The 27,318-nt window shown below is 37.1% G+C and overlaps 1 protein-coding gene across 1 annotated transcript in view; it reads left to right on the top strand.

Annotated features, from left to right (window-relative positions):
* RUFY2 (RUN and FYVE domain containing 2) overlaps positions 1 to 27,318 on the top strand; it is a 51,050-nt gene that overhangs the window by 12,706 nt on the left and 11,026 nt on the right. Inside the window, 11 exon segments of the mRNA XM_082603071.1 lie at positions 568 to 691; positions 885 to 946; positions 2,006 to 2,071; positions 5,349 to 5,418; positions 7,388 to 7,489; positions 7,632 to 7,748; positions 8,593 to 8,760; positions 10,713 to 10,810; positions 13,239 to 13,358; positions 20,225 to 20,354; positions 20,664 to 20,758. Coding sequence (XP_082459197.1) covers positions 568 to 691; positions 885 to 946; positions 2,006 to 2,071; positions 5,349 to 5,418; positions 7,388 to 7,489; positions 7,632 to 7,748; positions 8,593 to 8,760; positions 10,713 to 10,810; positions 13,239 to 13,358; positions 20,225 to 20,354; positions 20,664 to 20,758 — 1,152 coding nt within the window.

The following is a 27,318-nucleotide window of genomic DNA, read 5'->3' as shown; positions in this document are numbered from 1 at the left end:
TTAGGCTGTCCTATTTCTTTCACAAGTCTCTTGTTTGAACATGTTTTGGGATCTAGATATCCATAAATATCTTTAATGCTTATCTATTAAGAGCACTTGCAATAGATATACCAAATGCATTGACTTGAAAATGGAGTTGAAATGTTTCTTATGTTCGTTTCCCCACATTAGTCTTTATCCTAAGCGTCTTAATAAATCCTGGGATGAAAATTCAACTGTACTAAAAAGTATCATAATCAGATCAGCAGCAGTCACTGTATCTTTTGAGAGTCACAAACATTCCAGGCCTCAATGCTGCCCCCTTTTTTTTTTTTTAATCTCTGTTTGCTTCTCTTTTCTCTCTCTCAAAATTCCTTTTCCTCTTTTATCTCCTTCAGTCCGTTTCTTCTACGTTTTCTTTATAGACATTTAAATCTCAAAAATTTTAAGTTATTTGCATATAGAAAGGCTAATTTCAAGTTACCTAATTTATATTGGTTCCATGCTGTAATAAGGTATTGAGATTTTAAAATTTAGTTTTCGAAATAAATTTGTAATTTAAGATTTTTATTATTTTAATTTTCACAGTGAATTCTATGAGTATCATGCACTAATGATGGAAGAAGAAGGAGCAGTAATTGTTGGGCTGCTGGTTGGCCTGAATGTGATAGACGCTAATCTGTGTGTAAAGGGAGAGGATTTAGACTCACAAGTAAGTGAGAATGACTAGTGCCAAATGCAGAGTGTTTTCAGTTTGTACTGTTCCTCTTTGATCCAGGTATTACTCTAAGTTGTAAACAGTGCTGTTAAACACCAGAGGAAAATTAGGGATGAAAGTCAGTTGTATGTTAAAGGTACTTCTAGAATTTTCACCCTCTAAATAAGAATAACTTTATTTACTTTAGGTTGGAGTGATTGATTTTTCCATGTATTTAAAGAATGAAGAAGATATTGGAAATAAAGAAAGGTATGATTTTCCTAAGTTATTTCACATGTTGTATTTTATATGTAGCTCTTTACAAATCAGTATGAGGTCCATCTATTTGCAATGTGGTTTTTATTTCCTTTTTTTCTGTGTAGTTCCTGCTTTGTTTTGTTTTCACTTCCATTTACAAGGTTTACAAAGCAAAAATCACTTAGAAGGAGGTTTTAATCTGAAGTATGACTTTTGGTCATACCAGTAGTTTAGAGACCCATTTTATTTTTTATTTATTTTTTGGTTGTGCTGCACGGCTTATGGGATTTTAGTTCCCTGACCAAGGATTGAACCTGGGCCCTTGGCACTGAGAGCGTGGAGTCCTAACCACTGGACTGCCAGGGAATTCCCCGGAGACCCATTTTAATAGTCAGCTCTGTTTCTGTGATAAAAAGAAATGAAGGCTTATTATTCATAAGCTTACAAATGCTGGTTTATTTTAAGACATAACATCAATCATTTCACAATATTAAATGTATTATATTAACATGTTGTACACCTTAAATTTACACAATGTTATATGTCAAATATATTTCTTAAAAAAATAAATGCAAAAATATTTAAAAACAGGGCTTCCCTGGTGGTACAGTGGTTGAGAGTCCTCCTGCCGATGCAGGGGACACGGGTTCGTGCCCTGGTCCAGGAGGATCCCACATGCCGCAGAGCAACTAGGCCCGTGAGCCATGGCCGCTGAGCCTGCACGTCCGGAGCCTGTGCTCCACAACGGGAGAGGCCACAACAGTGACAGGCCCGCGTACCGCAAAAAAAAAAAAAAAAAAAAAAAAAATTAAAAACATAGTAATGGTATTGTTTAATATTAGCAAGTAATTTATTTAACAAAAGTTATAGTTATTTAGTACACAGCTTGCTGCTATATGATTATAAAGATTCTTGAATTTTATTTTAAAGGCAAGATAACGTTGTGTTACCATTATGGTTTAACAACAATTTTAGATAATTTAGATCTTTTGTGTGGTTTTTTTTTTTTTTTTTGGTCACCCAGTAAATACCTTTCCAGTTAGCACAAAGCTACTTTTTCCCCTCCTCTAGGAATGTTCAAATTGCTGCCATATTAGACCAGAAGAATTATGTTGAAGAATTAAATAGACAACTGAAGTAAGTATTATGGACACATGGATACTTAGAACATTTTGGATGTTGTCTTAGGTTTTTTTTTCCCCCCCTTCAGGTCATCTTAAGCCTATTCCTTTTTTCTAAGCATCTTTGAAAAGGGGTTGAGCGGATAGAGAGTGAATGGAAATTGAGAATACAGAGAATTATTGGAAATAATTGATTTTCAGCAGAAAATGAGAGTCATATTTTTAAATAGAATCTTCAGAGACATTTAAAAATAGAATTTCAGGGCTTCCCTGGTGGCGCAGTGGTTAAGAATCTGCCTGCCAATGCAGGGGACATGGGTTTGAGCCCTGGCCCAGGAGGATCCCACATGCTGTGGAGCAGCTAAGCCCATGTGCCACAACTACTGAGCCCGCATGCCACAACTACTGAAGCCTGTGTGCCTAGAGCCCATGCTCTGCAATAAGAAGCCATCGCAATGAGAAGCCCGCACACTGCAACGAAGAGTAGCCCCCGCTCACCGTAACTAGAGAAAGCCCAGGAGCAGCAATGAAGACCCAATGCAGCCAAAAATAAAAAGAAAGAAAATAAATAAATAAAAAAAAAAAATAGAATTTCAGACTTATCCCTCTACCCTTGAGAAAAAAAGGCTAGAGAGGGTGAAAGTTTATATCATTTTGGTGGAAATGAAGTAGGAAAAAAATTCATTTTTCCTACTTCAAAGGACTTCACGTGTCAGTGTGACTGTCATCTTCCATGGTGGAAGTTTTCTCCTTACAATGTCACCTGGTCATTGAAGCTGTTAGTGAATACTCTATCTGGGAAGAATTTCTGAGATCTTGTGTGTAAAATAGTGTAGTATAGTTCTGTCTAGTAGAAATATAATGTGAGTCACAAAGGTAATTTAAAATATCTAGTAACCACATTAAAAAAATAAAAAAGAAACATGAAATATGAGATATTTTATATATTTTGTTGTACTGTTTTCAAAATTCAATGTGCATTTTACACTTACAGCACATTTCAATTCAGAGAAGCCACATGTGGCTTATGGCTGCCATACCAGATAGCACAGGTATAGTGAATAATATTTACTACATTGTTAGAAACAGACTGTTCTCATTAACTAAGATGAATAATTCAAAAATGGCTATCTCTGGGTGATATTATGAATAATAAAAAATAATTAAAAAAAATTTTAAATTTCTTTATACTTTTCTGTATTTTCTGAGTTTCACTCAATAAACATGCATTACAATCAGAAAATACAGTTAAACATTTTCCCATTTTAGAAAAAGAAACTAATAAGTTGTAACTCTTGCTTTCTCTCTGAAGTTGGAGAGAGAAGAAAGATCTTATATCAGTGTCTTTTCTTTTTTTTTATCATGGAGTTTTAATAATTGGTATCGGGCTTCCCTGGTGGCACAGTGGTTGAGAGTCCGCCTGCCGATGCAGGGGACACGGGTTTATGCCCCGGTCCGGGAAGATCCCACATGCCGCGGAGCGGCTGGGCTCATGAGCCATGGCTGCTGGGCCTGCGCGTCCGGAGTCTGTGCTCCGCAACAGGAGAGGGGCTACAACAGAGAGAGGCCCGCGTACTGCAAAAAAAAAAAAAAAAAAAAAAAAAATTGGTATCATAGGAAATATATGCATATATATATATGTATTTTGTAATTTGTATTTCTGAGATTGTATATATGAATGCAGTCTTGTACTGCTTATTTATTTACTTTTAAATTTTTATTCACTATTTGGGAATGGGGAATATATTCACATGGTTTGAACTTCAAAAAGAACATAAAATGAAAAATTTCCCTCTTCCCTGATCTCCAACCATCTGGTTTCCCTCTTTGGGAGTAGTTAATACACTAGGTTCTTGTATATGCCTCCAGAGATACATAGGGTAGCATACTTTTTACACTAGTCTGTACTTTACTATTCCTACTCAACTGTTTATCTTTAGAGTTTATTTCATTCAGTTCAGAAGAGCTTTCTCATTCCCTTTTCAATTATGTGTATTATTCAGTTACAGCAATACTGGTACCTTACTTTTGTATATTTTATGTATTAACTTTTTTATTGTTTGTCTCTTTAGAAAGTAGTTCTTGTACATTTAGAATATTTCAAAAGTATAGAAAACAGAAAAAACAGAACTCACTTATTATCCTTCACTTAAAGAAAACAACTGTTGAGCGTTTATTGTTTTTAAGTGCTTTTTGATTATTATTTTATTGATTCTCACATAAAAGTAGGGCAAATATCATTGTCTGATTTTATAGATAAGGAAACTGAAGCTCAGAAAGGTTTTACAGCTTTGAAGGTGAAACAGTTAGAAAGTAGAAAAGCAGGGACTATAAACTTGGTCTTCCATCTCCTAGTCCTGTACTTATTACATATCACCATCAGGATACCCTTGTGCTGTTTGTGAAAAATTCAAGTTGTTTACCTAAGAATGATTGTATTTTAAAAATGATTTAATATGAGTAGAAAAACATTTTTCTTGTTTCATCAGTTAAACTAATATGCCATTACTTACTTCTGAGGCTAGTATAAAATTTGTTGAATCTATTATAGATTTTACTGTAACGTATACAGCATATTTCATTTTATTAGAGAAAGTTTGAGATGGTAGAATCAAGCAGGCCTTGAAAAACGACTCAGTAAAATGTACAATAATGTCCAATCTTGATCGATTTAAGTAAAAATTCACAGAACAAATTTGTTCATATACTGTAACCTGACTTTTGACTCTATCCTTGAAAGACGGGTGATTGCTTAGTTGCAGGCTGATTGGATACCTGATGCTGGGTGTCTCATATTCACATTTCCCAAACCATGGGTGACTTGGGAGGTCTTTAAGTTATTATGAAAGTGGAGAGGGTGACCAGAGGGAGCTTGTGTTGAAGACCACTATTTACAAGCTTCATTAAGCCACTTAATTATAAAGTGGACATTTAAAATTCATCCTAAACTTAAAATAATTTTGAATTTAGTTTTAACAATATTTAGTAATCTTTGTGTGGAATTTTAATTCCTAAATGTTATAAGTTAAATATAAGAAGGACCCTAAGAAGACAGCAAAATATAATGAGCAGCATCAAATGGAATTTTAATAGAAAATTTTATTCTTTTGCTACAGATTTTATTGCTGTTAGTCAGCTCAAGTTCTCCAACTTAATGAAATTTCCCACAATCAAAAATTCAGACAGGGCAGTTGGTGCATGTCAGTCAACATGATGAGTCCAGGATAACATACTTTTTCTTGCCTTTGTGAGTTTGTGTGATTCTGAATGAGTTTTTTCTTTATTAATTTCAGCAGCACAGTCAGCAGTCTCCATTCAAGAGTTGACTCTTTAGAAAAGTCAAATACTAAGCTGATTGAAGAGGTATTGTCACCTAACCATGGATAATTGCCTTTCATGGACCTAGTATTGGTGATCCTTTTCCATTTTAAGTATGAATGCATTAAACGTGCACGCACACACACAAACACATTTTCATCATTATGATGGAATACTTATAGTATAGTTGTAATTGATGATCATAAGTTCTAAAGAAACCATGTATTCTCTGGCAAATTCTTAGGTGAATCTGTGAATTGTTTGAGATACTCAGCTTCTAGAAATGAGCCCCAAAGATGAAATGCATACAACTCTTCTATAAATAAACCATGAGTCTCATTTTTTAATCTGGATGACCTGTATCACCTATAGTTAGAAATTACCATTAAAATGATCCTGTCCCTCGTGTTCTCCTATTCAGATTACTTTTCCTTACAAGCATCACTCCATGATCATGTATGCCCTTTCTCCACCCTCCCATGTGTAAAACTCATCCCATGTGCTCTGGTTTCCTGCATTGTCGAAGTAGTTGTCTGGTGGTTGCAGAACCAGAAATTTACCTCAGCTCTCTTTTTTAACTTTTTAAAAAAACTTCAAAAAAAATATTTTGGCCATGCTGCACAGCTTGTGGGATCTCAGTTCCCCAGCCAGGCGTTGAACCCGGGCCACAGCTGTGACAGTGCCGAATCCTAACCTCTAGGCCACCAGGGAACTCCCTCAGATCTCTTTTTAATACTATTTGTAAAGTTACTTTTGAGATAAGTTTTTTTTTTTAATCTATCTAACCATAGAATTATTGCTTTCCGGACTTCCTTGGTGGCTCAGTGGTTAAGAATCTGCCTGCCATGCAGGGGACACGGGGTCAAGCCCTGGTCCAGGAAGATCCCACATGCCGCGAAGCAACTAAGCCCGTGCGCCACAACTACTGAGCCTGCGCTCTAGAGCCCACGAGCCTAGAGCCCATCCTCTGCATCAAGAGAAGCCACTGCAGTGAGCAGCCCACGCACCGCAACAAAGAGTGGCCGGCACTCGCTGCAACTAGAGAAAGCCCGCGCAGCAATGAAGACCCAATGCAGCCAAAAATAAATAATAAAAATAAAATAAATTTTTAAAAAATTATTGCTTTCCATTTTCAGAATTATTTAGGCTAGAGGAAGAAATCTGTTGTTAGTGCTATGAGCCCTACTTTACATGTTAATTAAAATTCATATTTCTTTTAGAACTGGCCTAATTTTCCCAAACCAGGAAGCACATGACTGTTTGCATGACTGCATTTTCATTTTGATAGTTTAGGACCATTTGATAGTTTGATAGATTGGGACCCTTAGAGAGAGCTCCTCACTAGTTTGTGCCTCTTCTTGACCATAATAGGCACACTGTGAAGTTCGAGTTGCCTTTCTGACCAAGTGTTCAGAAATTTATTTGCAAGCCAACATTGGGGAGTAGTTCCTGCTTTCCTTTCCTAGGATCCCTCTTTTCATTCTAGGCTTCAGAGCCAAATCACTTAGTCATTCATATTTAACTCTGAGAGTGAGAGCTGTCTCATATTTGTGATCATCAGTCACTCAGCATGCCCAGATTTCACAAGGGTGTCCTATTTGATTATCATGAATGTCTGTGTTACATTTTCAATAATAGCAGAACTTTCCTTACAGATGTTTTTGTCTTTACACAAGTCTTTACAGTCTTAACTGTTTACCGTATAATTCTTCATATGCTTACTCATGCACTTTGTATTCAGGACATATTATAAATCAGATAAGCAATATGTTTCTACTAACATACGATTTGACTGGCTAACAAAAGGAAATAGAAATAAGAGTATAATTTCTTTAATTGGTATCTTGGGATAATAGGAGCACATTTTTCTTATGAAAATTTCTGTAGATGTGAGAGATATTTTACAAGTTTTCAAATTTTATTTTCGGTTGTTATAGTCATGAACATAACCTGTAAAGCAAGTACAAATAAAGATGTTTAAAATCTTTTTTTCTTGCCCCTGTTTTATTTTTAGTTAGCAATAGCAAAGAATAATATCATTAAACTCCAAGAAGAAAATCATCAATTACGAAGTGAAAATAAATTGATTTTAATGAAAACACAGCAGCACCTAGAAGTAAGTATAGATTGATTGCAGACAGATTGTCTTGCATCAGAAATAGCCCTTTTGGGGACCTTTGCATAGACTGGATATATCTGTGCTGTATTAATTAATAGTAGTGATTATAGAAATTAAAAGTTTTATGTTTTCTTCCTAGGTTACCAAAGTAGATGTGGAAACTGAGCTTCAAACATATAAGCATTCTAGGCAGGGGCTAGATGAAATGTACAATGAAGCCAGAAGGCAGCTTCGAGATGAATCTCAGTTAAGACAAGTAGGTTACATTACAGTTACATTAGTAAAAATGATAATTTACCCTTAAGCACCACTTAAAATCTCTATCAGCCTTATCTTCCTTGGTGTGGGATAGCAATCTGATCCCCTTAGTCCCTTCAAATTCTTTTAAACTCCTGTTGTGTCAGTGGTTTTTAAACAGTGGTTTTAAACTATGTTACAGTCTGTGTTTTTGAAATGAGTAGTTTGTGACCAGCATTATGAAAAATAGAATAGAATGATGTATTCAGATATCAATATTCAAATAGTAAAGTCATATTTAAAATTAACTTATTTTTTAACCTTTCTAAATTATGAAATACTGACAGAAAAATACAAATATGTAGCTTGATGGATTATAACATAAATACCTGTGTAACCAAACCAGGTCAAGAAGAGAGTATTGCCAGCCTTTCCATCCCTTTTGCTCTTTGTCTTTAATGTTAGGATCCTTCTGATGTAAAATTCTTGAAGAGAAGAAATTAAAACTTTGTGAAATGGGATTTTTGATTTATCTTTGGCCTTTACTGATATGGACTACTTCATTTCTTTGTTTAAGGAAAATTAATACTGAGTTTATGAGGCATAAGAATACATAATTCTCTAGCCATTAAAATAGTGATAATTAATATAATGTGGAAAATGCTTTCATTTTACAAAATGTGCATTTGAAAATATTTAGAATGTTCTTATAGGGCCTAGTTAATTCCCTATAATGGGGCTTATAACTCAAAAGGAGTAGTCTGCATAATAAATAGTAACTCCTTTTTGTTGTCATTAACTGTTGTGTATCTGACTTTGACATCCTGGAGCAGTGTGTGAATTGAGGCTGTATTGAATTGCAGGATGTGGAGAATGAGCTGGCAGTACAAGTTAGTATGAAACATGAGATTGAACTTGCCATGAAGTTGTTGGAGAAAGATATACATGAGAAACAAGATACTCTGATAGGCCTTCGACAACAACTAGAGGAAGTTAAAGCAATTAACATAGAGATGTATCAAAAGTTGCAGGTAAGGAATGTTCTCAAATTCTTGGAACTTCTTGTTATATAAATTGAAAATGAGGGACTTCCCTGGTGGTCTAGTGGTAAAGAATCCACCTTCCAATGCAGGGGATGCGGTTCCGTCCCTGGTCGGGGAACTAGGTTCCCACATGCAGTGGGGCAGCTAAGCCCTCGCGCCACAAATACTGGACTTAACGTGCCTCAACTAGAGAGCCTGTGTACCGCAAACTACAGAGCCCATGCACCCTGGTGCCTGCGCATCACAGCTAGAGAAGAGAAAACCAGTACCCCACAACTAGAGAGAAGCCCACGCGCTGCAACGAAAGATCCCATGTGCTGCAACTAAGACCTAATGCAGCCAAAAATATATATATAAATAAAAAATAAATTGAAATGAATGTTTGTATGAAAATTCGGTTTTTAAGAGATATGAGCCCATTTTAATTGTGCCATGTTGGTAGTAAAAACCAGTGACTTCCTAAATGGAAGCTGAAGAAATGTAGCAATGTCAAAGAACAAACAAAAAAATTACCTGAGTTTGTTTCTTAATGCTGAAAGATTAACAGATGAGGCTTAAATCTTTTGGGAAAATTCAGTCAAAATGTGCAAGACATTTTTGTAAACTTCTTTACACAGTATAGTTCTAAGAGATTTAATTTTGATTGAAATGCTTTACTATAATTGTTACAAATTTTCTAATAAAGTGACATTGCTGTTAAGTAGATTTGTTGCCAAAAGCCCTTTACAATTTAATTTGAAAAAATAGCGTATTTTACATGAGTTTATTCTGTCATCTTCTGAAAATATTGAAGGCTGAGGTTTTTTTTTTCCTTTATTACTTTTTTTTTTTTTTTGACCTTGCTGCACAGCTTGTGGGAGCTTAGTTTCCCGATCAGGGATTGAACCAGCGCCCTCGGCAGTGAAAGCTCAGAGTCTTAACCACTGGACCACCAGGGAATTCTCCCTTTATTACATTTTAAATGAAGACTAGTTGTAGTAGTACTGCTTTATTATATCTAGGAGTATTTTATTTTTAATTTATTTTTTATTGAAGTATAGTTGATTTATAATGTTGTGTTAATTTCTGCTGTATAGCAAAGTGACTCAGTTATACACACATATACATTCTTTTTAATATTTTTTTCATTATGGTTTATCCCAGGATATTGAACATAGTTCCCTGTGCTATACAGTAGGACCTTGTTGTTCATCCATTCTATATGTAATACGTTGCATCTACTAACCCCAAACTCCCAGTCTCTCCCTCCCCCACTCCCCCTCCCCCTCGGCAACAACAGGTCTGTTCTCTGTGAGTCTGTTTCTGTTTCATAGATAGTTTTCATTTGTGCCATATTTTAGATTCCACATATAAGCGATATAATATGGTATTTGTCTTTCTCTTTCTGACTTACTTCACTTAGTATGATAATCTCTGGTTGCATCCATGTTGCTGCAAATGGCATTCTTTCTTTTTTATGGCTGAGTAGTATTCCATTGTATATATGTACCACATATTCCTTATCCATTCATCTGTTGATGGACAGTTAGGTTGTTTCCATGTCTTGGCTATTGTGAACAGTGCTGCTATGAACATAGGGGTGCATCTAGGAGTATTTTAATCAACAAATAAACTCTGCTCATTTCAAAGAACAATCCCATAGCAAAATGGTATACAAAGCTTATAGATATTCAGGTTTAAAAATCAAAACCGGGCTTCCCTGGTGGCGCAGTGGTTGAGAGTCCGCCTGCTGATGCAGGGGACAAGGGTTCGTGCCCCGGTCTGGGAGGATCCCACATGCCGCGGAGCGGCTGGGCCCGTGAGCCATGGCCGCTGAGCCTGCGCATCCAGAGCCTGTGCTCCGCAACGGGAGAGGCCACAGCAGTGAGAGGCCCACATACCAAAAAAAAAAAAAAAAAAAAAAATCAAAACCACTGTAGCTTTTATGTTTTTCTAAATAGGGCTCTGAAGCTGATTTGAAAGAAAAAAATGAAATAATTGCCCGACTAGAAGAAAAAACCAATAAAATTACTGCAGCCATGAGGCAGCTGGAACAAAGGTACAGCATTTCCAGTCTTAGTTTCTTTTTTCCTTTCTTTACCCCTCTTTTCTTTATTCAACTCTGACACCTGCCACAAAGACCATTAGGAAAATTTAGATTAGGAATTTTTTTTTAAAGCCCAGCAGAATTTTGCCTTTTTTGTTTTGGTTGTTTCATGGAATCAAGTTGCTTTATATTAGCCTGATTCATTTGAACTTGCCATTTTGTAGATTATTTAGAAAGGCCTAATATCGGCAGTTTCATTTGGTTCAATGTATTACATAAAACAAATACACAAAAAAAAACCTCGAAAAAGTGAAAAATGAACAAAATCCATGGTGGAATTATCCCTGATTGATTTCCATGCATATTGATTGTCATATCCCTTGTCATTCACCATCCCTTTATGTGAAATCAAGCTTTCTGAGTTGGCAGTTTAGTGGTGTTTCTTTGAGCTAGGACCCTCAGCCTAACCCAGGAAATAATTTTGTTTAAATTGAATTGTTTTATATTGGCATTTTTCACTTTTATTGTTGGAAAGTGTAATGTATTTCCATTGACCTGTCATGTTGGTGTCAACATATGTCTTATCATTGCTTTCTTTGAATCTACTTATGAAAAACATAACTATTAATGCTTTATTGACATGAATATTCTTTTATTGACATCCTCTTTCTTCTTTTTTCTTTTTTGTTTTCTTTATCCCCATTTTTACATTTTGGACATCTTTATTACCTTTTTCTGTTTTTGATTTCTGTCCATTCCATTATGAAGTGACAATGATTTGTTAACTCAAACTAGAACAATTGCAATGTCATTGGTGAAATGTGCCAGCAGTGACACTCAGGACCAGTACAAGCTGGTCAAAGATATATCTTTCTGAAAACCACTTGTATTCAAACAGACTAAAAGAGAACCAACAATTTTATAATATATTAAATTGAAAAAGAATTTATGCTATTATGTGTTCTGAAAGGGTATTAGGAACCCTGTACACTTCTTGATCAGCTGCTGTGGTAATACACTGCCATAAAGCAGAGTGGGTGCACTTGGATTTCCAAAAATTCCTCATACCTTGTGCACAAGGGCTTATTTGAGTATTGACCCTTTGAAGGTCAGAATTTTCGAATGCAGTTTTATCTTTTTAGCTACTTTTTGATGGAAAATATAAAAATTGTTTAATAATAAGTTAATCTTTGGTTTCACAATGTGTTGGCACAGACCTTTTTCCCCATTGGCCCACTCTTTGCCTACTAGCTCCTTTACTGGTTTTTTACTATGTTTTAAAATAGTTTATAACCCAGATTGGCCATCATCTTATGCTTTAGCTCCTTGATTTTCCAGTTCCCCTTAGCCCTCTTCTGTGATAGCACAACTTCAAGGCCTACCTCACTCTGACTTTTATTTTCATTTCTGTACCCTTAGAGAAAAGCTTGGGTCTCCCATCTCTCCATCTTAATATTTTAAATTTAAATTTAGATTTAGAGATAACTTGAATGTTACATTACTCTCTTTTTTTGGAAGTGGCCTTTATACTTTTGAAATGTGTGAAGGTCGCGCCATTGGCATGGTTTTAAGGAAGAAAAGAAGAGGTAATTTTTTTGGTTAGTTGAATAGAAATTTCTCTTTTGATTCCCTACAAGGACTTAATGTCCCTTGAATACTTGGGAGATGTTTTCTTATAAAAGTAGTGACGTTAAATCTAAGAAATCCTAGATGGCCATAGGAGGCAGGGAGTGGAGCTAAGCACAGGGAGAAGCAATGACTTACAAATAAAAACAGAAAAAAAGAAATTCACATTTTAAGCTAATTTAAAAAATTCAGTGATGAGGAACAAAAATGATCTCTAGAGAATGTTGCCAACTAGTAATAAATTCTTTTGAATCTTAAAACACATATAAACACACACAGAACATTGGCATAATTTAGTAAATGTATAAAGATTCTATAGGGAGGACTTGGCTGTTATTTGAAGTAATTGCAGGTCTTTGCTCTTGGCCTCGTAGCACACTTGATTCCTAGCATACACATCCTAGCATAATATATAACAATGTGGCTTCTTCACCTAGTGTAGACATAAGTACTATACTTTTCATGGTTTTGTAAAAAGGCAGTAACACACGTATTATACTTTGAAAGTTAACTCATTATGCTTTACGTAAGTGGTAAAGGCTATATTGCTTTGCATTGTTAATTATCAACAAGAAATAAAGCACATTTGAAGATAGTATTCTGGGTATATTATGTGTTATATTGAAAAAAATCACAAAACAATTTCTAGACATTGTGTGGCTCTTTCACGTTTGAGTTTGTGAGTTTTCCCCCAAACTTTGTTTTCATTTAGAAATGTTTCTATTTCCCCATTTTTCTTTTATTTGTCTTCTTCACCCTTTTACACCCTAGTTCTAGCCTCAGTTTTACCCAAAGTTGATTTGAATTACACCAGATTGCAGCAAGCAGAGAAGGCGCAAATGGACACTGAAGATGAGGACAAGAAATATCTACAAGAATGCCAGAGTAAATTCGATGGTCTGCAGAAACAAATCTCCCAAAAGGAGAAACAGCTGTGAGTATACTTGGAAATAAATACTTGTATTAACATAATTTCCCCCTCTTCCCCCCCCCCAATTTTTTTGCACATAATGGTAGACAACCTATATTTTTATTTATTTAATGATGCTGGCTAGGTTGTGGAGTTCTCCTTCCAAAAAGAAAAAGAAAAAAAGAAAACTAGAAAGCATAATTGTGATAAAACTTATGTTTTTGCTCCCTTTATTGTTTGTAGAGTACTTTCAACTGTCTTGCTATCTTCTTGCTCAAGGAGAGTTTTATTCTTTTTGCTGTTGTTCAGCATTAAACTGATGGCCATTATGTTTCTAGATACTGAGTATAATAGGCCTTTGTAACTCAAAGGAACTTATGTTATCAAAGAAAGTGATACTTTCTGAAAACATTTTTATTAGTACTTCATATGATAGATCTATATATTACCAGCTAGGAAAGATGTCAGTATATGTCACTGAATTGAAAAAAGTAAGTTGCAGACAGTATGCTAAGTATTATCTCATTTTTTATAAAATTAAAACTGTATATGTGTGTATTTACATATACATAGAAAAGAGTTTAAAGAATACAGATTCTGGAAAATGATTATCTCAAGGGAGTGATGGTAAATTGACAGGGGTATTTTACTTTTTACTTTATAAACATCAGTATTTTTTTCCCCAATAAATATGTACCACCTTGTTATTAAAGAAAACAGCAAAACAACAATAGAAAATAAAGAGTTATATATTGGGTTGGCCAAAAAATTCGTTATATATTGGGTTGGCCAATAGAAAATAAAGAGTTATATATTGGGTTGGCCAAAAAATTAGATGCTCCCAGTTTCCTTCTTTGTGTCTGAAGAACTTCATTTAGCCATTCTTCTAAGGTAGGTCTGTTGGCAACAAATTCCCTTAGTTCTCTTTCATCTGAGAATGTCTTGATTTCACCTTATTTCTGAAGGATATTTTCAGAATATCCTTAAAATTCTGAGTTGACAGTTCTTTTCTTTCAGCATTTGAAAAGTGTTGTGCCACTTTCTTTTGGTCTTCGTAGTTTCTGATGAAAGGTAGACTGTCATTTGAATCATTGTTCCTCTAGTTACCCTCAAGATTCTTTCTTTGGATTTATCCTTTTTTGCCTTTGGTCAGCTTCTTGGGTCATTAGGCTTATCTTTGCCAAATCTGGAAAAATTTCAGCCATTATTTCTTCAGATATTTTTTTTCAGTTCCACCTGCTTTCTCCTCTTCTTCTGGGACTCTCATATCATGAATGTTAGATCTTTTTTTTAGTAGTCCCATAGGACCCTGACACTATTTTTTTTTTTCGGTCAGTTTTCTTTCTGTGTTCAGATCGGGTAATCTCTGTTGTTCTGTTTTGAAATTCATTCATTCTTTCCTCATCATCTTCATTCTCCTGTTGAGACCATACAGTGAGATTATTTTATTTTTCAGTTCTAAGATTTCCGTTTGACTGTTCCTCCCTTCTAAAATTTCCTTTCTTCCTTTCAAAACTTCCTATTTATGAATTTGTTTCAAGCATATTCTTTTTTTTTCAGAGGAGGTAAAATATAAACTATTTTAAATGATACCCAAGAGTCTAAGTCACTATCTGGGCAGGAGAGGGAATTTCCAGGTAGAGGAAATGACATTTTGGGAGTTTTTTGTTTTGTTGTTTTAGTTGAACTATAGGTGATTTACAATGTTGTGTTAGTTTCAGGGGTACAGCAGAGTGATTCAGTTATACATACATCTATATATTTTTTCAGATTATTTTCCCTTATAGGTTATTATAGGTAATTACAAAATATTGAGTATACTTCCCTGTGCTAGACAGTAGGACCTGTTGGTTATCTATTTTATATATAGTAGTGTGTATATGTTAATCCCAAACTCCCCCCTTTCCCCTTTGGTAACCATAAGTTTGTTTTCTATGTCTGTGACTCTATTTCTGTTTTGTAAATAAGTTCATTTATCTCATTTTTTTTAGATTCTACAAGTAAGTGATATCATATGATGTCTGTCTTTCTCTGTCTGACTTACTTCACTTAGTATGATAATCTCTAAGTCCGTCTGTGTTGCTGCAAATGGCATTTTATGGCTGACTGATATTCCATTGTATAAATATAACGCATCTTTATTTAGTCATCTGTCGATGGACATTTAGGTTGCTTCCATGTCTTGGCTATTGTAAATAGTGCTGCAGTGAACGTTGGGGTGCATGTATCTTTTCGAATTACTGTTTTCTGCAGGTATATGCCCAGGAGTGGGATTGCAGGATTGTATGGTAGCTCTATTTTTAGTTTTTAAAGGAGCCTCCATACTGTTCTCCATAGTGGTTTTACCAATTTACATACCCACCAACAGTGTAGGAGGGTTCCTCAAGCATATTCTTAATTGGTCATGGGAATATTTTTATGATGGCTGCTTTTAAAATTCTTATTAGTTAAATCCAACATCTTGAATTATCTGACATGTTGCCATCTGTTGATTTTTCCTGGAATCTGTTGATTTTTCCTGGGTCTTGGTATGACAGGTATTCTTCAACTGCATTCTGGACATTTTGGGAACTATGTTATGAGACTGCATCTTACTTAAATCTTACATTTTAGCAGTCCTCTACTGAAACCACACCAGCAGGGGAACGTGGACACTGACTCTTCATACCAAGTGGGGATAGAAGCCCAGGACCATCCTGGATGGAATGGAGAAGGGTGCCTAACTAGTGGGCAGGGATTGAAATCTGTGTTTTCCACTCAGTCTCCATTGACACTGTGGAGAGGGAGAGTGGTGCCTTGTTACCATCAAGTGGGAGTGGAGTCCATGCTTCCCTCTTGGTCTGTGCTGACACCATCCTGGAGGGGAGTGGGAGAGGTACCTCACTAACCCCAGGCCAGGGTTGAAATCTAAGCTCCCCACTTGGCCTTTGCTGACACTGTGGGGAGGGTGGGAAATGCCTTGTTACTGATGCATAAGGATAAAGGTCCACGCTCTCCATGTGACTTCCACTAATACCGTAGAGGTGGATGGGGAGAGATACCTCATTACTGCTGGGTGGTGGTAAAAAAGTCCGCACTTGGCTCTTTCTCTGAATCTACAACAGTGGGAATTGGGAGGGATGCCTCATTATTGCCAGGTGAGGGTAGAAACTAGGCTCCCCATTTGGCTTTTGCTGACAGTGGTTGGGGTGGGCATGGTTTTTTCCTCTGGTGTTTTTTTTTTGGAATAGGACATTTATCGTACAAAAGGTTTCTATCACGCTAGGCTACTTCTTCCTAGCTCTTTGGCAGGAGAGAGTAGGCTTTTCTTGGGGCTTTTTTTGTCTGTGCCCATTGCTGTTTGTGGGTTGTGGGCTTCTTCTACATCCAGTCGGAGCTATAAAGAAGGCAAAAAGAAGCCTCAGGGAACTCATCACCATGTTATTCCTTGAATCCTGGCATTCCTAGCTGGTCTGCTTTCTTCTCTCCCCCTTTCAGAATATTCTTATGTTTGTTTATATATAATGTCTAGGAATTTTAACTGTACTTAGTTGGAGGGATAGGTAGAAATGTGTTTACTCCACCTTGTTCAGAACCGAATTAAGTTCCTTTTAAATCTACCACAAAAATAACATTTTGAGAAATTGGTATATAGAATAAGGCTTTAGGCCAGGGAGTATTACCTTGGTTGGAAACTTACATCATTTGTAAATTGTGAAACTAAAACTCACACGCACCCCCCCCACACCAAAAAAATCCCACCACTTGGCAAACGAACATTTTCTCTTAATTTTAAGACTTCCACAAAAGCACTTTCAGGACTCCCTTGGCAACAGAAATCACAAAGAACATTTAAGTCATCAAGTTTATTAATGGTGCCAAGGGTTTTGTTGTTTAAGTCCCTATACCCTGAAATATGGAAAAATGTGAAAAGCAAGACTGGGACACTTTGCCAGTCAATAGAATACAATCTTGAAACTTCAGTACTCTGTGTTACTGAATCATTTTTCTAGAGCTTGACAAAAGGGTAGGTAAGACAAGTCTGATATTAATTCTACAATGATGCCTCTATTTGATCCCTGCCTAAAGGATGACCCGAATAATGCTCCAGGGACCTGGTCCTTCCCTGTAGGGCTAACCTACTCAATAGGTCTTGGGTACAGCTGTGGAGAGAAGATGTTTGTCCCTGCTGAAACTGTGAAAGTAATTTCATTTCTCATTGGGTGCCATTTTGGTAGAGCATAAACATGTTAACAATTTGGAGATCAAGGGGGTCCATCAGAAAAATTGGAACTGTTTCTGTAGAAATAGGCAGTTGGGACCTTGTCCAAGAAAAACAAATTCCAATTTTTCACCTAAAATGGAAATAACTTTCTTTGGTTTCTGATTATGAAAACATTACATGCTGTTGACCAAATGTAAGAAAATGTGGAAAAAAGTGAAGAAAATAAATATGGGAGATACCTTTTTTTTTGGCTGCTCTCGTGGCATGAGGGAATCTTAGTTCCCCAACCAGGGATCAAACCCAAGCCCCCTGCAGTGGAAGTGTGGTGTCCTAACCACTGGACCGCCAGGGAATTCCCTGGATATACCTTTTTCTCACATTTTGATGAACATTCTTTTTGGGTATGCATAGATATTTTTTGCTTTTTATCAGTAGAAAGAGGATCATGCTACATGCTCTTTAGTAGCTTGTTTATTGTATTTACTACATTATGGACATTGTATCATATCAGTTACTATAGGTCTACACTATCGTATCTCAGTTAACCTAAAGGAATCATTTAGCCTGAAAAATTGTGCTTTATTGTTTGAGTTTGCATATCTTTGATTACTAGTAATAGCCTTTTGTATTTCTTTATTTTGTGAATTGCCAGTTCATAGCCTCTAGTTTTTCCTCTGTGGTGTTCAGTTTTTAAATATTTATTTATATAAGAGCTCTTTATGTGTTTACTGTGGGTTTTTCACATACAGTGAAAATGTTTTCTAAGTTTATAGTTTTTTTGTGTGTGTTTTTTAAAAATTAATTAATTTATTTATTTTTGGCTGCGTTGGGTCTTAGTTGCTGCTCACGGGCTTTCTCTAGTTGCGGCTAGTGGGGGCTACTCCTCTTTGCGGTGCGGGGGCTTCTCATTGCGGTGGCTTCTCTTGTTGCAGAGCACGGGCTATAGGCATGCAGGCTTCAGTAGTTGTGGCTCGTGGGCTCTAGAGTGCAGGCTCAGTAGTTGTGGTGTATGGGCTTAGTCGCTCCGCAGCATGTGGGATCTTCCCGGACCAGGGCTTGAACCCGTGTCCCCTGCATTGGCAGGCGGATTCTTAACCACTGCGCCACCAGGGAAGCCCTATAGTTTATTTTTAAACTTTGTTCATAGTGGTTTTTTTTTCATTTAGACGTTTTACATTTTTATATAGTTCTATTTTCCCTTTTTTTTCCCTTTATGGTTTCTGCCCTTGGTGGTCAACATGTGTTTTGACAATATATTTAAAATAACTTGGGCTTCCCTGGTGGCGCAGTGGTTGGGAGTCTGCCTGCTAATGCAGGGGACACGGGTTCGAGCCCTGGTCTGGGAAGATCCCACATGCCGCAGAGCGACTGGGCCCGTGAGCCACAATTACTGAGCCTGTGCGTCTGGAGCCTGTGCTCCGCAACAAGAGAGGCCCGCGCACCGCGATGAAGAGTGACCCCCACTTGCCACGACTAGAGGAAGCCCTAGCACAGAAACAAAGACCCAACACAGCAAAAATAAATAAATTAATTAATTAAAAAGAAAAGAAAAGGAGCACAAATAAATAAATAAATAAATAAATAACTTAAAAACAGAATTTTTCCTTTGCTTTTTCACTCAGTTTTTTCTGATTCTGGATGATGCGGCCACTCAACAATGCACTCACTCTGTACTTTGCTTACTTCAGTGTTAGTAACATATACCTGTTCCTCTGTATCCCTTTTAAATTTGTGGTGAAATGGTATTTATCAACAATTTGTAAATTCCATTTTGAGGTATCTTGTCTCTTCAACCTTAATTATAAAATCTAAAATTGCTTCACTGAAAATAATTTGGCTGTAGATGGAAATGCTAACTTTATGAGGAAACAAAAGTAATCATATTAACACAAAAAATATAATGTAATACGGTGATATTCTCAATATTATGACATAACATTATAATTTAAAATGTATAGTATTAGGAACTATTGTATTATTAGTATATACCTCACCTGTTACAACTACTTATGAGCCATAATTATTGGAATTATTTTGGGGGGGGTTCCTAAAATGTAAGAATACTACTTTTGTTTTTCCAGCTAGCACCTGTTGTTTGAATGATGAAATAGAGCTTTCAAATGTGAACTGGCATTTTCAGGCAGTGTGGATTTTCCTCTAGTGTCTCCCTGGTCTTAGCTCTGTACTGTAATGGGTCAGCTTCCAACAGTAATCTGCAAAGTAGCACTTGGCACCAGGGCTGATTTTTCTGTTTCTGATGTTGAATTGATTTTGTGGTTGCTGTAATCCTTATATCAGAACAATACTTTTCATTAGTTTGTGGTAAAAATTTTCTCATGGCCCAGAACATGGTTCCATTTCTAAGATATAACCAGTCTTAATAGCATGGTGTGCCCTTCCAGGCATTTTCCATGCTTATACAGCATTTATGTATACAGAGTTAATAAATGACAAATTGTTATTTAGCAAGAGGTTTTTGTGATTGACAAATTAACTGAGACTTTGAGATCTGAAAACCCTGTGCTACTGAACTTGTTTTCTAAAAAATATTTGTGAAAGAAACTACCTGAAGAATTGCATTACAAAGGTGAAAGTAATCAACCAAAGAGATGCTGTTAATGAAGAATACGTACAACTGTCATGTGAGAAATAACACTGAACTTCTCTGTATTATTTGTCATTTAAGGGTGCAACTGGAAACCGATCTGAAGATTGAGAAGGAATGGAGGCAAACTTTGCAAGAAGATCTTCAAAAGGAGAAAGACACCTTATCTCATCTTAGAAATGAGACCCAACAAATCATTAGTCTTAAAAAAGTAAATAATGGTGGTAAAACTTTAAAAATTCTATCTTGATGACAGTTAAGTTATTTAAAAAGAGAATCAAATAATAATTTACATTTATACCAAGGAAACAGAGTATACTGGTCTTCTTTAAAAATATCAGTAAGGAGATTAAATGAATGGAAAATAGCTGATAGTTGATAGAGCAGCTTTTTTTTTTTTTTTTAGAGCAGCTATTTTTTATGAAATGCTGAAGGATACATTCCTATCCTTTAATTGTATGTATGCAGCGTGGAGTTTGTTTCTTTTAAATTGCATTTTCTGTCTTTTATTGTTTTGAAGGAGTTCCTTCACCTCCAGGATGAAAATCACCAGTTGAAAAAAATATATCACGAACAGGAGCAAGCTCTTCAAGAACTTGGCAACAAACTTAGCGAGTAATTTCTCTTTTTTTCCTCCAACTAAGTAGTCATTGACCCTTATTAAGTTATGAGTGTGCCAAACCAAGTAGACAGAAGAGTTTAAATATAAAATAGAAAGATATGAACTATTAAAAACAAAGCCAAACAACAACTTTAAAGATTAACAAATAAGGGTGTGGATTGGAGAGATTTTTTTTAAAGTTATGTTCATTTTAGTAAGTGTTAGCTCTAAACATTTTCCAGTAGATGAAATCTAAGCCTCTTGTTTAATTTCTTCCAATCAGAGAATTCAGAAGTTCATTTAATATATTTTTCTCAGAACAAAAGTCAAATTTTCAAAATATCTGGAGAGAGCTTTTTGAGACTGTTCTGAGAAGGAGCTGGCATTGTGAAAAGTGAATGGTGTTTGATGTTGTCTGGAGTTGAGGCTTGACTTCATGCATTGTGGTTGTTTCTGTCACAATGAAGTGTTACTGGGTTTCTGTGAAGACAAGAAGGAGAAATGGCGTTCTGTCGTTCTCACATTTTCCTCCTTAGTCCACATGGTCTGTGTTTTGGATTAGCTTCATCTTTGTGCCCTGATTGAACATATTGTCAACTATCTAGGGGAAACTCTGGAGGGTTTAATTTAGTATCGAATGTACCACTATGATGTTAAAAAAAATAGTGTCATTTTTTTTTTTAATACAGAAAAGTAAAAGAAAGCCACAATGACCCATAAGCCTATCACCTATATAAATCCCTTTGATGTTTTATATGGTTAGAAAATTCAGAGAGCACCAAAAGGGGACTTCCCTGGCGGTCCAGTGGTTAAGACTCTGCGCTTCCACTGCAGGGCACGTGGGTTCGATCCCTGGTCAGGGAATTAAGATCCCGCATGCCATGAGCAGCATGGCCAAAAAAAGACAAAGAGCACCAAAAGGTATAAAATAAACAGTTGCCTCCCTCCTCCCAAGTATCAATCCCCAAAGTTAGCTAACCTCAGAACAAATCTATATATGAGGATTTCATTATATATATGGATATGATTAGCTATATATATATGTCATATATATCTCTTGTAATCATTAAACTGAATAGAAATCATACTGGAATGGAGAATTAATTGTTAAAGTTGGGATTCCATTAGGAAGTTTTGAGAACAATTACCAAGGGCGTAGTAAAGAGTAGTTCCCTGGGACTTCCCTGGTAATCCAGTGGTTAAGATTCTGTGCTTCCAATGCAGGGGATGCAGGTACGATCCCTGGTCAGGGAACTAAGATCCCGCATGCTGTGAGGCTCAGCCAAAAAAGAGTAGTTCCCTAAAACCACAAAAGGAAATACCAGCTCTCAAAAAGATTTTTGTTTCTACAAAGAACAATTTGCATTGTGATTTCAATAAGCAAGATTTTTATTCTAATCTGGCATCCATTCATTGATCATTTTGAGCCAGACCAGGTGTTCATTTTCCATTTATTCATCCAACAAATACTATGTTCCAGGCACTATTCTAAGTGCTAGGGACTCAACAGTGAACAATCCCCACAACAAAATATATATTTACATTTATTTAAGATCATAAAGGTTTAATATTAAAACAGGTTAGAATAGTAAAACAAGGAATGTGTATGACTTTTCACCCATCTCCCACTCAATACTAGAGACTTTATAGTTGTATTAAAGGCATGATCATTTAGATGTCCAGATAGCTGAATTCAGAATTTCATTGTTTTCCTTTTTCCTTTATTCTGGTTCATTGATTCTCAAATTATAGTTTGCATGAAAATTACTGCTCAATGTTATTTTGAGCAGTGATTTTCAAGGTTTTTTTTGACTACTAAATTTTTCCCTTGTATACTGACCGCATACCTAATCCCTGTGTAACGGCACTGTATGCATGTTCTTTTGAAGTTTGCTGGTTTGTGTGTGTGTGTGTGTGGTAGGATTTTTTTTGTTTGTTTGTTTGTTTTACTTAAGAATATGAGTTAAAAAAAATGAGTTAGAGGTTTTTCCATATCATTACATAAAGATATTCCATAGGATGAATGTGCTTTAATTGACATTGTTTATCATTTTTTTCTTTTATAACATGCTTCTGTGTCCTTGTACATGTGTGTTGATATATCTTGATATACTTTCTTTTTAAAAATATTTATTTATTTATTTTATTTTTGGATGTGTTGGGTCTTAGTTGTGGCAGGCGGGATCTTCGTTGTGGCATGCGGGATACTCTGCTGTGGTGCACGGGCTCCTCATTGCAGCATGTGGGCTTCTCTCTAGTTGTGGCACATGGTCTCAGTAGTTGCAGTGCACAGGCTCTCTAGTTGTGGCGTGCAGGCTCCAGAGCGTGTGGGCTCTGTAGTTGTAGCATGTGGGCTCTCTAGTTGTGGCCCACATGCTCAGTAGTTGTGTCGTGAGGGCTTAGTTGCCCCACGGCATGTGGGATCTTAGTTCCCCGACCAGAGATCGAACCCGTGTCCCCTGCATTGGAAGGCAGATTCTTAACCACTGGACCACAAGGGAAGTCCCTTGATATACTTTAATGTGTATATCTGAAGAGTAAGTTCCTAGAGGTGATTGCTGCCCAAAAGAATTTAAATTTTTTGATTATAGCAATGGATGGTAACTAGACTTTTGGTGGTGATCACTCTGGAATGTGTACAGGTTTTGAAATATAATGCTATATACCTGAGACTTACATAATAAAAACATAAAAATAAATTTAAAAAGGGGCTTCCCTGATGGCACAGTGATTAAGAATCCGCCTGCCAATGCAGGAGACACGGGATCAAGCCCTGGTCCTGGAAGATCCCACATGCCACGGAGCAACTAAGCCAGTGTGCCACAACTACTGAGCCTGCACTCTAGAGCCCATGAGCCACAGCTACTGAAGCCCACGCACCTAGAGCCTGTGCTCCACAACAAGAGAAGCCACCGCACCGCAACTAGAGAAAGCCGCGCACAGCAACAAAGAACCAACGCAGCCATAAATAAATAAATTAATTAAAAATAAATAAATAAATAAATTTAAAAAGATTTTGTTAGTGCCAGATTACCTACCGTCTCTGCTGTTAGACCCCCTCCAGTAGTAGGAGAGAGTGCCTGTTTTTGCCAGTCTGACCGGTGAAAATCTTAAGTGTTTTGATTTGTATTTCTTTAACTATGAGCAGGGTTAAGCATCTAAATTTGTGTTCCATTTGTATTTGTATTTTATTTTCTGTAAAGTGCCTGTTCGTATCCTTTGCACATTTTTTGGTTTTGGTTGATTGCTCATCTTTTTCTTATGGGGTCTTTGTAAATTATTTGTTGTACAAGTGTACATCTTTTTTTCCCAGTTTGTCTGTTGTCTTTTAGTTTCATTTTATTTTTTTTTATTTATTTTTTTTTTTTTTAATTTCTTTTATTTTTTTTGCTTTATAACAAATTTAATCAGTTATACATATACATATGTTTCCAAATCCCCTCCCTTTTGCGTCTCCCTCCCACCCTCCCTATCCCACCCCTCCAGGCGGTCACAAAGTACCGAGCTGATCTCCCTGTGCTATGCGGCTGCTTCCCACTAGCTATCTACCTCACGTTTGGTAGTGTATATATGTCCATGCCGCTCTTTCACTTTGTCACAGCTTACCCTTCCCCCTCCCCATATCCTCAAGTCCATTCTCTAGTAGGTCTGTGTCTTTATTCCTGTCTTACCCCTATGTTCTTCATGACATTTTTTTTTCTTAAATTCCATATATATGTGTTAGCATACAGTATTTGTCTTTCTCTTTCTGACTTACTTCACTCTGTATGACAGACTCTAGGTCTATCCACCTCATTACAAATAGCTCAATTTCATTTCTTTTTATGGCTGTAGTTTCATTTTATATATATATATATATATGTTTTTTAATTAATTAACATATTTTTTGGCTGCATTGGGTCTTCGTTGCTGCATGTGGGCTTTCTCTAATTGCAGCGAGCGGGGGCTACTTGTCATTGTGGTGTGCGGGCTTCTCATTGCGGTGGCTTCTCTTGTTGCAGAGCACAGGCTCTAGGTGCGCGGGCTTCAGTAGTTGTGGTTTGTGGGCTCTAGAGCGCAGGCTCAGTAGTTGTGGCACATGGGCTTAGTTGCTCCACGGCATGTGGGATCTTCTCGGACCAGGGCTTGAACCCGTGTCCCCTTCATTGGCAGGCAGATTCTTAACCATTGTGCCATCACGGAAGCCCTAGTTTCAATTTTGATATGTATGTTTTTTCCTTGCTGATGTTTGAACTTTTATGTTTCAGATTTATTAGCTTTCCTTTACTGTTTCTGAAACCATAGTCTCTAAGACATGGTTAGGGCCACTTTTGAGTCAGAACATATTTTATCCTTCCTCAACTCTGGTTCTCTTCTGTTGTGATAAGAATTTAATCAGGGCTGGAGAAGGGACCATTGGCCCCTAAGAGTATTTGTACCTGTTTATCTGCTGAAACACTTTTGGCCTTCCTCTTTATCCTCCTACTCCTATGACTGTTTTCAGGTTGAAATTAAGTAAAAACAAATTCTTCCCTAATACACAGAATGATGTTATCTCTTTAATTTTTTTGCCACACGGCCACATGTGGGATCTTAGTTCCCTGACCAGGGATCGAACCCGCACCCCCCTGAAGTGGAAGCGCAGAGTCTTAACCACTGGGCCACTCCCAGGGAAGTCCCTGATGATCTCTTTAAAAATCTGTTGTGTGCGCATTCCATTGTCTTTTTTCTTTATGTCAAGAGAAAAGATATTTCTGAGGTGCTAAATAAACCTTTGGAGGTAAATTAGCAGCATGACTAATTTAGCCATTGCTGTGAGTCACCTTCAGACAAAAAGAAAAAAGAAAAATTTGTTGATGATGAGGGACAGAGTTGGGACCAGTACTTTAACCTTTGCTCCTAATTTACCAGAATTGGCTTTATGTAGACCACTTGGGTGTTATTTTAAATGGGGTTGGGGGAACTTCCTGGTGGTCCAGTGGTTAGGACGCCACGTTTCCACTGCTGTGGGCACGGGTTCCATCCCTGGTCAGGGAAATAAGATCCTGCGTGCCACACGGTGCAGTAAAAAAAAAAATTTTTTTTTAATAAAATGGGGTTGGGAGGGGGAAGGTCATACAGAATACTATGAAACATTTAATTTTGTTAAAAGGGAAAATTAGGGCCTCCCTGGTGGCACAGTGGTTGGGAGTCCGCCTGCCGATGCAGGGGACACGGGTTCGTGCTCTGGTCTGGGAAGATCCCACATGCTGCGGAGCGGCTGGGCCCGTGAGCCATGGCCGCTGAGCCTGCGCGTCCGGAGCCTGTGCTCCACAACGGGAGAGGCCACAACAGTGAGAGGCCCGCGTAACGCAAAAAAAAAAAAAAAAAAAAAGGGAAAATTAATATTTCAGAAAATAGTTTTCAAGCTTACCATTCAAGATCTGCATTTTAAGCAATGACTAGGAACTTCACTGGTGGTGCAGTGGTTAAGACTCGGCACTCCCAATGCAGGGAGCTCGGGTTTGATCCCTGGTCAGGGAACTAGATCCCACCTGCATGCCACAACTGAGATTTCACATGCCACAACTAAGGAGCCAGCTGGCCGCGACTAAAGAGCACACATGCTGCCACCAAGACCTGGCACAACCAAATAAATAAAATGAATAAATAAAACAAATATTTTTTAAAAATCTATGACTAAATTCAAAAATTAGTATTCATTAATATCACTCACAGGAAAAAGTATCCCTCCTACGGTTTATCAGCTATGTGACTTAGGGCTGTTTATTTAACAGCTTTAGGCCCATTTCTCCATTTGTAAAATGGAGAGTTATAAAATCCGTATAGGGCTCTTTTTCTGATTAACAGAATAAGTATGGGAAGGCACCTAGCCCAGTGCCTTTCCTCATCACAAGCAGAATATCAGTTTTCGTGTCTGTAAGATGAGCAGGATGGATCTGAAAGTTACTTTCCCATGCCTACTTTCTGAACCAGCAATTTTAAATGTAAATGATTACTTTTAATTAGAAAAATACTTTTTTTTTCTTTTTTTGCTGTACGTGGGCCTCTCACTGCTGTGGCCTCTTCCCGTTGCGGAGCACAGGCTCCGGATACGCAGGCTCAGCAGCCATGGCTCACGGACCCAGCCGCTCCGTGGCATGTGGGATCTTCCGGGACCGGGGCACAAACCCATGTCCCCTGCATCGGCAGGCGGACTCTCAACCACTGCGCCACCAGGGAAGCCCCTAGAAAAATACTTTTAATAATGAAATATTTACTCTTAATTGGTTTCTTATTGAAGGATTCTTATAAAGAGAAATTTTGGTAGATTTTAAAAGGCTTTATTTTTTTATTTTAGTTTTTTATAAGAGCACTTTTTGTTTTGGTTCTGTTGGGTCTTCGTTGCTCTGCACGGGCTTTCTCTAGTTGCGTCGAGCGGGGTCTACTCTTCATTGCCGTGCATGGGCTTCTCATTGCAGTGGCTTCTGTTGTTGCAGAGCACGGACTCTAGGTGTGCCGGCTTCAGTAGTTGTGGCACGTGGGCTTCAGTAGTTGCGGCTCGCAGGCTCTAGAGCGCAGGCTCAGTAGTTGTGGCTCACGGGCTTAGTTGCTC

The sequence above is a fragment of the Mesoplodon mirus genome (genome assembly GCF_964341445.2).
Source record: "Mesoplodon mirus genome assembly, chromosome: 2".
NCBI classification, from domain to species: domain Eukaryota; kingdom Metazoa; phylum Chordata; class Mammalia; order Artiodactyla; family Ziphiidae; genus Mesoplodon; species Mesoplodon mirus.
This window is presented reverse-complemented; position numbering and strand designations above follow the sequence as displayed.